This window comes from Hyperolius riggenbachi, chromosome 5, assembly GCF_040937935.1.
Source record: "Hyperolius riggenbachi isolate aHypRig1 chromosome 5, aHypRig1.pri, whole genome shotgun sequence".
In the NCBI taxonomy this organism is placed as follows: domain Eukaryota; kingdom Metazoa; phylum Chordata; class Amphibia; order Anura; family Hyperoliidae; genus Hyperolius; species Hyperolius riggenbachi.
Genome location: NC_090650.1, coordinates 311,915,758 through 311,928,353, shown reverse-complemented (window position 1 = coordinate 311,928,353; position 12,596 = coordinate 311,915,758). Strand labels below are relative to the sequence as shown.

At 43.5% G+C, this 12,596-nt stretch overlaps 1 protein-coding gene across 1 annotated transcript in view; it reads right to left on the bottom strand.

Moving 5' to 3' along the window:
• LAMA1 (laminin subunit alpha 1) overlaps window positions 1-12,297 on the bottom strand; it is a 245,818-nt gene extending 233,521 nt beyond the window's left edge. Inside the window, exon 1 of the mRNA XM_068237202.1 lies at window positions 12,057-12,297. Coding sequence (XP_068093303.1) covers window positions 12,057-12,117 — 61 coding nt within the window. The 5' untranslated portion in view covers window positions 12,118-12,297. The remainder of the gene's footprint in view (window positions 1-12,056) is intronic.
• Window positions 12,298-12,596: the final 299 nt, after the last annotated feature.

The following is a 12,596-nucleotide window of genomic DNA, read 5'->3' as shown; positions in this document are numbered from 1 at the left end:
CAGTAATCAGGTGTTGCTGCTCACATTGAAGACTTGCCACAGGTTTCTATTGGGAGTGATAACACAGGGTTTCTGCTGCTTGACCAGCACGTGGCTTTCCTCAGTTTTTCCACCTCCCAGTCCGACACTTCTTAAAGGGAACCCGAGGTGAGAGGGATATGGAGGCTGACACATGTATTTCCTTTTAAACCATACCAGTTGCCTGGCAGTCCTCCAAATCCTGTGTCTCTCATACTTTTAGCCATAGACCCTGAACAAGCATAGAGCAGACCAGGTTTTCTGACTCAGGTGACTCGGGTTTTACTGGATTAGCCATATCCTTGTTCCATGGTTTGACTCAGACACTACTTATGCTAGAAAATCAACAGCCACCAGGCAACTGGCATTGTTTGCAAGGAAATAAATACGGCAGCCTCCCTATCCCTTTCACCTCGGGATTCCATTAAAAATGGAAATCATGGAAGATGCAGCTTTGCACACCCTATTTCCATCTGTACATGTAGCCTTAAAGGGATACTGTAGGGGGGGCGGGGGAAAATGAGCTAAACTTACCCGGGGCTTCTAATGGTTCCCCGCAGACATCCTGTGCCCGCGCAGCCGCTCACCGATGCTCCGGCCCCGCCACCGGTTCACTTCTGGAATTTCTGACTTTAAAGTCAGAAAACCACTGCGCCTGCGTTGCCGTGTCCTCGATCCCGCTGATGTCATCAAGAGCGCACAGCGCAGGCCCAGTATGGTCTGGTTCTGCGCAGTACACTCCTGGTGACATCAGCGGGAGCGAGGACACGGCAACGCAGGCGCAGTGGTTTTCTGACTTTAAAGTCAGAAATTCCAGAAGTGAACCGGAGGCGGGGCCGGAGCATTGGGGAGTGGCTGCGCCAACACAGGATGTCTGCGGGGGACCATTAGAAGCCCCGGGTAAGTTCAGCTCATTTTCCCCCGACCCCCTACAGTATCCCTTTAACATGGGTGGAAAAATTATTCTAATTCATCCTGGGGTATGCACGGAAACTGTATGTTCATCTGTCTCTTGTTAGCCTATAAATGAAATTATTTATGTTCTGAAACCACTGAACATTTCAGGATTCCCAGACTCTCAAAGTTGGAAAAAAATAAATGTGTATAACATTAAGGATCTGCTAGTTCCCCAAATGTCATGCTTTGCAAACTGGTGAGTCACTGACCAAGACTAAAGCCTGGTACACTCTGTAAACTTTTACAGATCACGTCTGGCAGCAGTTTTGTGACAACTGTCATACAGACATGCCACCTGGCTCCCAGCTGAGTATCATGTTCTGCTCTGCGGAGAGGTAAGGGAGGCCAGCATGCAAAGTGTACCATCCTGCAGGAACTTCTAATGTGTTTACAGAACAAAAGAGCTGGCAAGAGAGGAGAAATAAGGTGAATAAACAAAGTTATAAAAAATAATTACAAATCATTGGTTCTCCTATATAAAAGGACAGGGATGGCTTCAAATGACAACTCACTTAACTGTACCATGATGACTGGAAGAAAAAGTGAGACAGATGGTGGAGACATGCGCTCTTCACTGTTAAGTCATTAGACAAGTAAACTGGAAAAGGAGGGCGGGGACCCAATGAAGCCTTCGAGGAAAACTGAGTACCATCATTGTTACCTACATGAAGTTTTCTTCTTATGCTCTTAGTATCCGTAAGTGTAGCAAAGCATTAATAAAATTAACATGGCACAGAAGGTAAATGTTATGGACTGGACATGGGGTGAGTGGGGGATCACAAATCTTTGTACTGTGTCAATAGGCACAATGCCACCTTTGGCAGCAGTTTGATAACAGTGGTGCAAGGCAGTAAAACAATCACTGCTCCTTGATCTAGTTCCAGTCATGGAGATATCAATCCTTTGCTGAATCAGGTGGAAGAAAAAGAACCAATGCATATAAATGTTAGCGTGCCTTCGAATGCTGTTAGTGTAAACTTGTGTGTATTCCGTTTTTTTTGTTTTGCATGGTAATTTCCCATTGGAAAAATTGCCATGCTGCCTTAGAGAACAGCCACAAAAATAAAAAAAAAAGGTCAAGACAAGACACAGAACATTTCTATCATGCTTTTCTCCTGGCAGACTCAAAGCGCCAGAGTTGCAGCCACTAGGGCGAGCTCTATGGCAGTAGCAGTGTTAGGGAGTCTTGCCCAAGGTCTCCTTGCTGAATAGGTGCTGGCTTACTGAACAGGAAGAGTCGAGATTTGGACCCTGGTCTCCTGTGTCAGAGGCAGAGCCCTTAACCAGTACACTGTCTAGGCATTGGAGCTGGCATCCTTCAAACATGACTCTTCATTGAACCTTTCTCATTGGATCTACCATTATCTTGGTACCTGGAAGCCCATAGAAAGGGTGTGACCAATGGTCTTCATGTCTATGACACAACAAGACAAGAAGCTACGTTCCCTTTACTCCTACATACTCCAGCAATCCAATGTATGCTCATACCAAAGCCACCTTTTTTCTACACTCTGCCCAGTAGAGATAGCCAATGAGATGCCAATGTTTCCAACTTCAATGCAAATATGTATGCGCAAATTATCAGCAAGTGAATTTTATTGTAATTACAACAAGGTGGGAGGAGCTTCACTCATTTGTTATGTATTGCTAGGAAAACCTTTATGAGGGAGCTCGATACCAAAAATGTGCCTGTAACAAAAAAAACTTTCCAACAAGCGCTTTAACATTTTGCAAAAAAGTTTTTATTTAGGAAACCAGCAAACCTTAATTACAGCAGCCCGGGTGGACAAACACTAAGGGAGCTCATCCATTACTTGTTTTTTGGCATTCTGGCCAATTCGATCATAGTGATCAAGTCTAATAGATTTCGATGCCACGACATAGCCACCCAATAGATCGCTTCAATTCATTTCTGTCTGAAATAGGTCAAAAGGATCAATTTGTCAAATCTCGGTCCCATTAGATGCTCATCCAATCTTGGTCAGATTGATCAGAGAGGGGTCTATCTGATGCTCAATCTGGTGGCCATCACCTAATGTAAGGCCACCTTTACTGTCCATGCAATTGCAAATCAGGATTGCTCAAGGGTAAAGTTGCAGTAGCAGTGTGTTTTTGTTAAATTGTATCATAGTTCGAAGTCAAATCCAATCTGGAATTAATAACTGTTTGGGGGGCGTGGTAAAGTCGCAATTTCCTCCTGGTAACGACGCATACGCCTTCACCGACCTTTTTTAATCCAGCGGTCAACCCTGTAGAGCCTGGTGGAGACGGGAGAATCCATAGCTTCCTCCAAGCAATGGTTTCTCCTCCTTCACTGAGCCAGTAAAATCCAGCAGTCTTTGCAAGCATTTTATTGGCCCAGTTTACAGCCACATACAATCTGCTTGCAAGTCGGAAAAATTACGGTAGTATCTTACTGGCCACCTCTGTTACTCAGCTTTCATGAAGAATTAAGAATTCTGACAATATGGATGATGTGGCCAACCCACAATGTCTACCAATTGCACGACTTCTAAAGTTTCCGTGAAAATTATCAGTTTCACCTATCATTAGGTAAGAATCTTAAAAAAAGTGGAAAAGCAATCATACGAAATGAACTGTGAAATGCAACGTCTGCCAAAGTCAACAAAAGGACAAGTCAAGCATATTCTACACTGTAGGTGACACCATTTGCTTGAAAAGAAGTGTTTTCCCATCTGGAGACAAGATGGGACAGAGTTTTCCTACAACTTCTACAGAGCGGGGAAAATTATAAAGCTAGATAAAAACTGGCCACAAACTACCATACGGTGTTAAAAACTTGAATACTTCTCTTGACAGACATCTAATAAACTCTGTGAAGTGCTACTGGGCCCTTAGCTTCTGGCATTCTGCAAGGAAGCATGAGCATCTAAGCAGCACAACAGATTCACAGAGACATTCAAGAAATGTACACACCTCCCCCTAACACAAAATAAAGCCTGAGGGCATCCTTTTAAGAGTCATCTCCCAATGAGAACAAAGAAGAGCTAATCCACAGCTGGATTTCATTAGTAATAAGAGAAAACAGAGATTTCTTTTATAGAGTGATGCCAATGTATGTTAAGTAAATACACAATGACTTATAAATGTCCAGGTTTCAAAGGCATCAATGGTAATGCATTCAGCGTAAGTGTAGTAAAGGCTGTGTGATCATCAGTGTAGGATTACAATGTAAACCATATGGATTCATAACACTTGGATCGCCAAAGGCAGGCAGGAAGTAATGAGTCAGGTATGTATAAAAAGGTGTCCATCTGCACATTTTACATCCAATTTGCCAATTACTTATAAGGCAAAATGTATGCCTTTCCCCGGCTATATATCAATAGCAATTGACTAATATCAATCAAATCAGAATATTGATATTGCTTTCAAAGTATGGCCTTTTTCTGCTGCTTGATACAGAACAAAACTATTGATTACCATTAAACTGACTGAAACATTATGGTGCACCCAATCACTTCCGGGTCTATTTGATCCCACTAAAACTGATTTAGTGGGATTCTGGTGGTAAACTGATATTTGCTTGATCTGACTTCTGCAAATATTGATCAACACTAGTTATGTGCCTAAGAAAGCTTTCAGTATACTGTATATTAATACCTTCTGTTATACAGTGCACAAGATGAGAGTCTGAAGAAGGTGTGACTAAATAGTGAATGATTACTCAATGACTCATTGAGGCCCTCTTCACAGTGGTCAGTTGTGTTTCAGAATAATTCTGCTTGTCAACACATTGCCCATACAATTCTATGGGCCTGTTCACAGTACTGCGTTGTAACTGATCACGTTGTTCTAACTCTCTGCATGCAGGCTTTGTACTAAAGTCTATGTTCAATCTCCATTGCAGTCCACAGTCATTATAACACATGCGTTATGCAATTGACCATTGTGAACCTAGCCTTAGGCAATAAATGGCATCATTATCATTCAAAACTTTCTTCTTTAACGTATGGCTACTATGGTAAGATACTCTAATATTTATGTCTCTGATGACTTATAAAGTAGACTGTTGACAATTTGTCAACACAATTTGTCCTACACTCTGACTAAGGCAAACTAAGCATATTTAATGAAAGATAATTATGATCTACTTTAAAAATTTTCTGAATGGGAGGGTCCTCCAATGCACCAGATTTGCTTTTTATAAGTACTTTTACAAAATCTCTAGGTAGCTCAGTGAGATCAAGTAGTCCTATTCAGCAAGATATTAAAATAACATACCCACAAGGAGATTAAAATAGCATACCCACATGAGGTACGCCACAGAAAAGATATAAGAACATACACAGATAAATCTATAGAACGTTCTTCTGGCTTGCTGCATTTAGAGAGTATTCATATAAGAACAACAGGCAGGCAGAACAGTACCCTATGAAGATACAGTGTATGAAAGTCACAAATGCAATATTTACCATATTACTTGGAAGCTGTACTATCCCACATTTATGGCTGAAGTTACCCTTTACTTTAGCTGTAGTCATAATATCATTGTCCACCAATCCATCAACTGGTAATCTGACACACTTGCAGTTACTGTCACCCCGGGCTCCATCCTTCACGTGGCAGCTCGGGGCCAAGGCTGAACAGATGCATCACTAGCCTGCAGGCTAGAGATGCATTGTTTTGCTTTGCATGGCACACGATGGAGTGGGTGGGGTGAGTAAAAGAACAAAACCCTCAGCCAGTGCTTGGATAAGACAAATCGCCAATCGCCAGGTGGATTAACCACTGACACATCCAGGGGGGTTGGGCCACTGTATATAAGCTAGATGCTCAGCGGAGGCAGCTTCGACTTGCCGAGAACCGTCTAGCATGTGTACAAGGCTCTAGCCTGTGCCTGAACTCGCATGAGCAGAGGGAAACATTACTGGCCCTGTTGGATTTTCAAAGAAAGTAAATGTAGCTGTGGAGCAAGCAGACTGTAATGTACGTACTCTGCGTATAATCCCAGGCATCTGGCTCATATTTAACAGTCAGATCTTTGGCAGATATTACATAAAAGCAGGGACTTCATCCTTTGCAGGTACTTCCCAGTAATTGGTTTCCTTTGAAGTGTATAAGTGAAAACAAACCAGTGAAAAATGCCAAATACCTTTCACAGACATGAGAAGTTATCTCTAAATGTGTGGACTGATTAAGCTGAAGATGTGACTGCTTATTATCACCTCCCTGGGCAGGATAGATCCCAGGAGTCAGGTAGCCAGGCCTATTTAACATTACAGACTGTTCACTCTTGTGCCAGACCACGTGCGGCCAGCGGGAGCGGACAGTGTGGTCTGCCGTGGTCCAGCTGGAGCCATGGACAGATGCACTCCTCCATAGGATATATGGGGTACGCATCCGCCTGCCTGGGATTATTGTGGACTGCACAGAAGTAAAGCACACTTACCGCACAGATCCCACGGATACGTTGCAGAGTGACAAGTGTGAATGGCTCCTATTTAGAAAATCACTGTTCGTTTAGCAATGAGCAAAACAAGCAAAAAAATTTACATTCTCCGCTCAAGTGGGAACAGAGCTTGACTGTTTACTTTTTCTCTGATTGTTGTCAATTGAGCCGCTTCCTTCAATTTAGAGCCAGATCTTGGATAGGACACATTGGGCCTGATCCAATTCACTTTTTCTCCTAAGGTTTCTCCTAGGAGATAATCTTTTGCGCTCTGCAATTTAAAAAGTATGAAAAAGTAGATGAAAAAGTACTGTCAAAATTGTTCTGAGTATTTTCTTGCTTACTGGCGGCTTAATTTTTTTTTTTTTATTTTATAATGTGAAAATATTGGAATTTCCTCTTTCTCCCCTCCCTGCTGAAAATGTAATATCTCACTTTGTCTTCCACAACGCCTTATGGGAGGAGCCATTGCCTAGACTCCCCTTATGCCCAGTAAGGGCTAGTTCACACTTGCTTTAAAAACGTATCCGTAGCTACGTTTTTTGTCCCGGACCAAAAACTGAGCCATGGATACAAATGTTAAAAATAGGAACAGTACACACTCAAGTTAAAAACGTATCCGCGTGCGATCCGCGGAATACGTTTTTAAACCCGGAACGCAGAGTCCGGACTTGCAGCATTTTTCACTGACCCGTATACACGTACGGGTAGTGAAAATCAATGGAGAAACGGGCCTCCCTCTTCACTGACATTTTGGGACACTGGAAACGGATCAGTTTCCAGTGACCCTTGGTGAAGGATGGGGCCGCCATGCTGGAGGGGGTAGCAGCCAGGACGAGGGGCTGCGGGGAAAGCGGCGGCCAAGGGGGTCACACCCCCCTCCCCCCTTGCTCACCTGGGTGCCCCCCGTCCCCGCTCCCCCTCGCCCATAATGTAATAAATTGTACCTAAGGAGGTTCGGCGAGCCGGGCACTTCCGCCCACACCCGGAGCTAGTGTGGCCCTAGCCTAAGACCATAAGGAAAGAGGCATGGCCTAGACCTAGAGTGAGAGGGAGACTTGTTATTGTTATTAGTAGTTCTATATAGCACTGATATTTTCCGCAGCACTGTACAGAGTATATAGTCTTGTAACTTACCTGTCCCTTAGTGGGGCTCACAATCTAATCCCTACAATAGTCATATGTCCTTAGGACGATTTAGGGGAAAACTAATTCACTTACCTGTATGTTTTTGGGATGTGGGAGGAAACTCAGAATGCCTGGAGGAAACCCACACAGACACAGGAAGAACATACATGTGGATAACTAAGTGGAGCCCAACCTGTGGTCACATGACTACATGTTCCACTACAAAATGAGATACAAATTACTTTTGTAATAACATTGTATGTACTTGAATTACACGAGATGTGAGGAGAGGGGAGCATGAAAAGAGAATCTATTTTTGCTTAAACTTTATTGAGTCTATTTAGAATACTAATATGTCTGAATTTGACAACTGTGATTTAACTTGTCTATACAGGCTTGATAACATTATTATTATTATTGTCATTATTATGCACTTATATAGTGCTGACATCTTCCACAGCACTATACAGAGCACATAGTCATGTCATTAATTGGCCCTCAGAGAAGGTCGGTTACCAGGCCATACATAGGCTGTTGCCAGCTAACCAAAGACTCCTAACTCCCTTAATGAAATGCTATTCAAGACTAGTGATTGTCATGTTTGATCAGCTAATAGATTTGCAAAGCTTTGATTTGCTGTGATCACATCCTGCTTTAGCACATGATCATGACTAGCAAATCAGAGACCTACATATCTATCACCTGAGCAAACTGATCACATGCTTCTCCATGAGTTCTCCTAGACATGACCATCACGATTCAGAAAGTACCCATTAGTCTACCGCATAACCCTAACAAGTTAGCAGAAATATGATCACTGTTTAGATCCTCTTTCTGTAACACTTTGCACTTTAAGATGCAATGCAAAACCATGTATATGGGAAACTAAAGATGCATATGGAAACATGACAGTTATGTGCAAATAGGCTTTAATGACAACTGAAGTGAGAGGCATATGGAGGCTGCCATATTTATTTCCTGTTAAAGGAATACTGTAGGGGGGTCGGGGGAAAATGAGTTGAAGTTACCCGGGGCTTTGAATGGTCCCCCGCAGACATCCTGTGCCCGCGCAGCCACTCACCGATGCTCCGGTTCACTTCTGGAATTTCAGACTTTAAAGTCTGAAAACCACTGCGCTTGCATTGCCATGTCGTCGCGCCCGCTGATGTCACCAGGAGCATACTGTGCAGTCCCAGTATGGTCTGTGCCTATGCAGTACGCTCCTGGTGACGTTAAGTGGGAGCGAGGACACGGCAATGCAGGCGCAGTGGTTTTCAGACTTTAAAGTCTGAAATTCCAGAAGTGAACCAGAGGCGGGGCCGGAGCATCGGTAAGTGGCTGCACGGGCACAGGATGTCTGTGGAGGACCATTAGAAGCCCTGGGTAAGTTCAACTCATTTTCCCCCGACCCCCCTACAGTATTTCTTTAAGCAATATCAGTTGCCTGGGTATCGTGCTGATCCTCTGCCTCTAACACTTTTATTGATTTAAGTATTTATATAGCGCCAACATATTACGCAGCGCTGTGCAGAGTATATTGTCTTGTCACTAACTATCCCTCAGAGGGGCTCACAATCTAATCCCTACCATAGTCATATGTCTGTGCATGTATCGTGTAGTGCATATAACATAGTCTAGGGCGATTTTAGGGGAAGACAATTAACTTATCTGTAAGTTTTTGAGATGTGGAAGGAAACCGGAGTGCCTGGAGGAACTTCACACAGACACGGGTAGAACATACAAACTCCTTGCAGATGTTCAGGGGACCCATCGCTGCAAGGCGAAAGCGCTAACCACTATGCCACCATAGACCCTGAACAAGCATGCAGCAGATAAGTGGTTTGTGACATTATTGTCGGATCAGCAGCATGCTAGACACTACGGCAGCCAAATAGATCAGCGAGGCTGCCAGGCAACTGATATTGTTTAAAAGGAAATAAACTTGGCAGCCTCCATAGTCTTCTCACTTCAGTTGTCCTTTAAACCTTGTAGACACGGTAGATTAAAGTAATTTGAAACACTTGACAAACAATAGATATCGTCATATCTGAAGACAATAGCTGTAAAAATTTAGTGATAGGACAATGATGAGCGACAAATATAGGGTATTCTTTCAACAGGCGGATCCACTCAGATGATATCTGTTGGGCAGATATCGTGCAGTTGGCTGAATGTGTACAACATAGTTTATATAATATTCAAGATCAAGTGTGCATGTCCTTTGAAATTCCACTTCCGCTTGTGTGCGTAGTATGTAAACTACATAGACTATCCGCTGTCTGTGGACAATGACATTTAAAAGACTTGTCATTTTTGCTGGGATAATGTTGTTTGAGCTACATGGCTCATTTGTTTGTGATCACTTTAATCTAGCATAAGGACCTTTCATCTGCCCATACAGCTAAAATCCTGTTTATACAATTTGTGCACAACCTTATCAGTAGAGTAATGAGTGAGCCAAACGACTGAATACACCTCTAAGATCAGATCTTTTTAAAAGGGTTTACAACAGTCTAAAAGAATCCTGGACACTTCCCTTCTCAATACCCATACCATACAGCTTGATGACCCACTTCAGTAGGATACAAAACTTTGTACACATCGGCTAAATCATGATAATTTTAATGAGGAAGGATAATGGGCAGGTACAGATTTTTCTGCACCTCATAGGATGGTTTAGGTTGGAGGGCCTGTGTGACTGCTATACCTGTTTGCAACTTGCTTGCCCTGACACTGTGCTAGAGGTGCTGCATCTTATGCCAATGATATAGCCAGCTGCAGTGCTCCATGGGAGGAGGCGTGACCTGGACCACCAGAGTGCCACAGTTTTCCTGCCAGATTATGCCAAGGGGCAGGTGTTTGTAACAGTTACATAACCTGTGCTTTCAAATTCATATTATTTATGTACAAATTTTAAGTGTTACCTATAATTCTCTGAAGTGGAGGAAGGAATTTGTGATTCTTTTAGAATTTTCTTTACGGCAGAAGTCCATGAATCACATGACTTCAGGATAGGCTCTCGTCTCTAGTAGACATTAGGCCCCCTCTTGCAGTCTTCAGGAGCCTGTCAGTCTGGGCCACACCCCCTCACATGCAGCACTAAGGCGGGAGGGTGAGTGGCAGACTGAGCTACAGTCTCTCTTACAGGGCACTGCAGGGATATAGGTGATGCAGCAAGCACTTACAGCAAACAAGAGGAAAAAGATAAAAGGCCAGTACACAGAAGCCAGCCACTATGGACTCTAACAGAACAAAGCATTTAGACAATATTTCCTTCTAAATGCACTTGTATATATGTGAAGTTCTCCTCCTACCTTCTCCATACAGCACCCAGGAAAAAGGATTTAGGCTGTGTTCCTACTTGTGCCGGACCATGTGTGGCCAGCGGGAGCGAACAGTCTGGCAGCTAGGTAGATGCATTACCCCCATAGGCTATGTGGGGGAACGCATCCACCTGGCCCGGGACAGATCCCCGGATCTGTTGCAGCATGACAAGTGTGAACGACTCCTATTAATAAAAGAGGAGCTGTTCACTGTCCTTTTTAGTGATAAGCGGAGAGCGGACGAAAAATGTTTGTTCTCCAATCAAGTGGGAATAAAGCCATACACTGCAAATCGTAATTCTGATTTTCGATTCCGATTTGCAACACAAAACGATAAACACAGAAAGAAAACACCACAGCATGCAGGACTTTTTTAATCGCATCGCAAATCACAATAGCATCAAAAATCACATCAAAATTGTAAATCAGAATTGCATGTGGTATAAATGAGCCCTCGGGCATCTTCCTAGCATCTGCATCTGAAAGTGAACCCAAGAGTTATAAACCATTGTCCAAACTAGCTTAAAATGAGCAGATTGTATAACCGATATCTTACGTTTATGGGCACAAATATTATACAATCAGATTGAAAGGTAAGCAGTTTCTCTGTAAATATGTACTAGACTTACTTGCTGTTTTCAGACATTTCTATTATTTCCTGAACCAGAATCATCACCATATGTTTGTCTATAAGTTACATCATGTTTTGCAAAATGAAAACCACTAGGACCCTTTTATTGTCTCTCAGAGACACTGTAACATTTGGCAGTGCCACGCTTCCAAGTTCCAAGAAGCAAGCCCACACAGTAACACGATATTAAAAGTCACATCTGGACAAAGCCCCCTCTCCCCCCACAAACAAAATGCAACAGGATGTGAAGATAGGATCGCTGTGCAATGCCAGAGTAGCTGGAATACAAATGAGCAGCAGCGTGCCCCATGCAGGGCTGAGGAATTCAGCTGATCCAAGAGGAGTACTTGAGGTGAAGCTCTCTCATTCAGAACTCAGCATCACTCAGCAGCCTCTGCCTATGTCATTATTCCTGAATTACAGTTCATTCATTGAGCACATCTACAAAGCATTAGCCTGCAGTACACCAGATACCCAGACACACAGTATGCTGCACTCACAGCGATGGATGCAAAGTTTAAAAGTGATGATCAAGCAAGGCAATGTTGCACATCATCTTTTGGACCAATTGCATAGAAGCTCTCACCTCTGAGCTGGCACTGGATTCCAGCACACAGCAGCAACACCAACAGCAACCGGCATGACATTTCTAACTCTGCATAGACTCCAAATCTGATCTGGCAGCTTCTTGGATGGAGGACAGGGAAGGGTGCCCGAGACCTGCTCCCAATTATTTATTTGTCATGCGTGATAGGGATCTCCTGCACTCCGTGCCAGCAGCAGCTCCTGCAGATCCGTACTACTTCTCATTCAGGACCTTCACCCATCCAAAGTCCTCCAGTGAAGGCACTTGGGGAGGAGGGGGGGTTAGAGAGGGCAGTGGGATGAACCATTCACTTACACAGGGGGCGTATCTAACATACAATGTGGCTGTACCTATGCTTTCATTGTCTGAGCTGCAGGCTCTAGAAAACGGATTTGCAGTGAGCTGTCTGTGAGCTGCTGCCTAAAGAAATGCGACTTGCTGGATTCCACAGGATACAGGGAGTATTTTCTCCCTCAGGGAAGATGGTGTGGTCCACAGTGAGGTGTCTGGGATCTAAAGAAGTGAAAAGTTTTGTTTGAG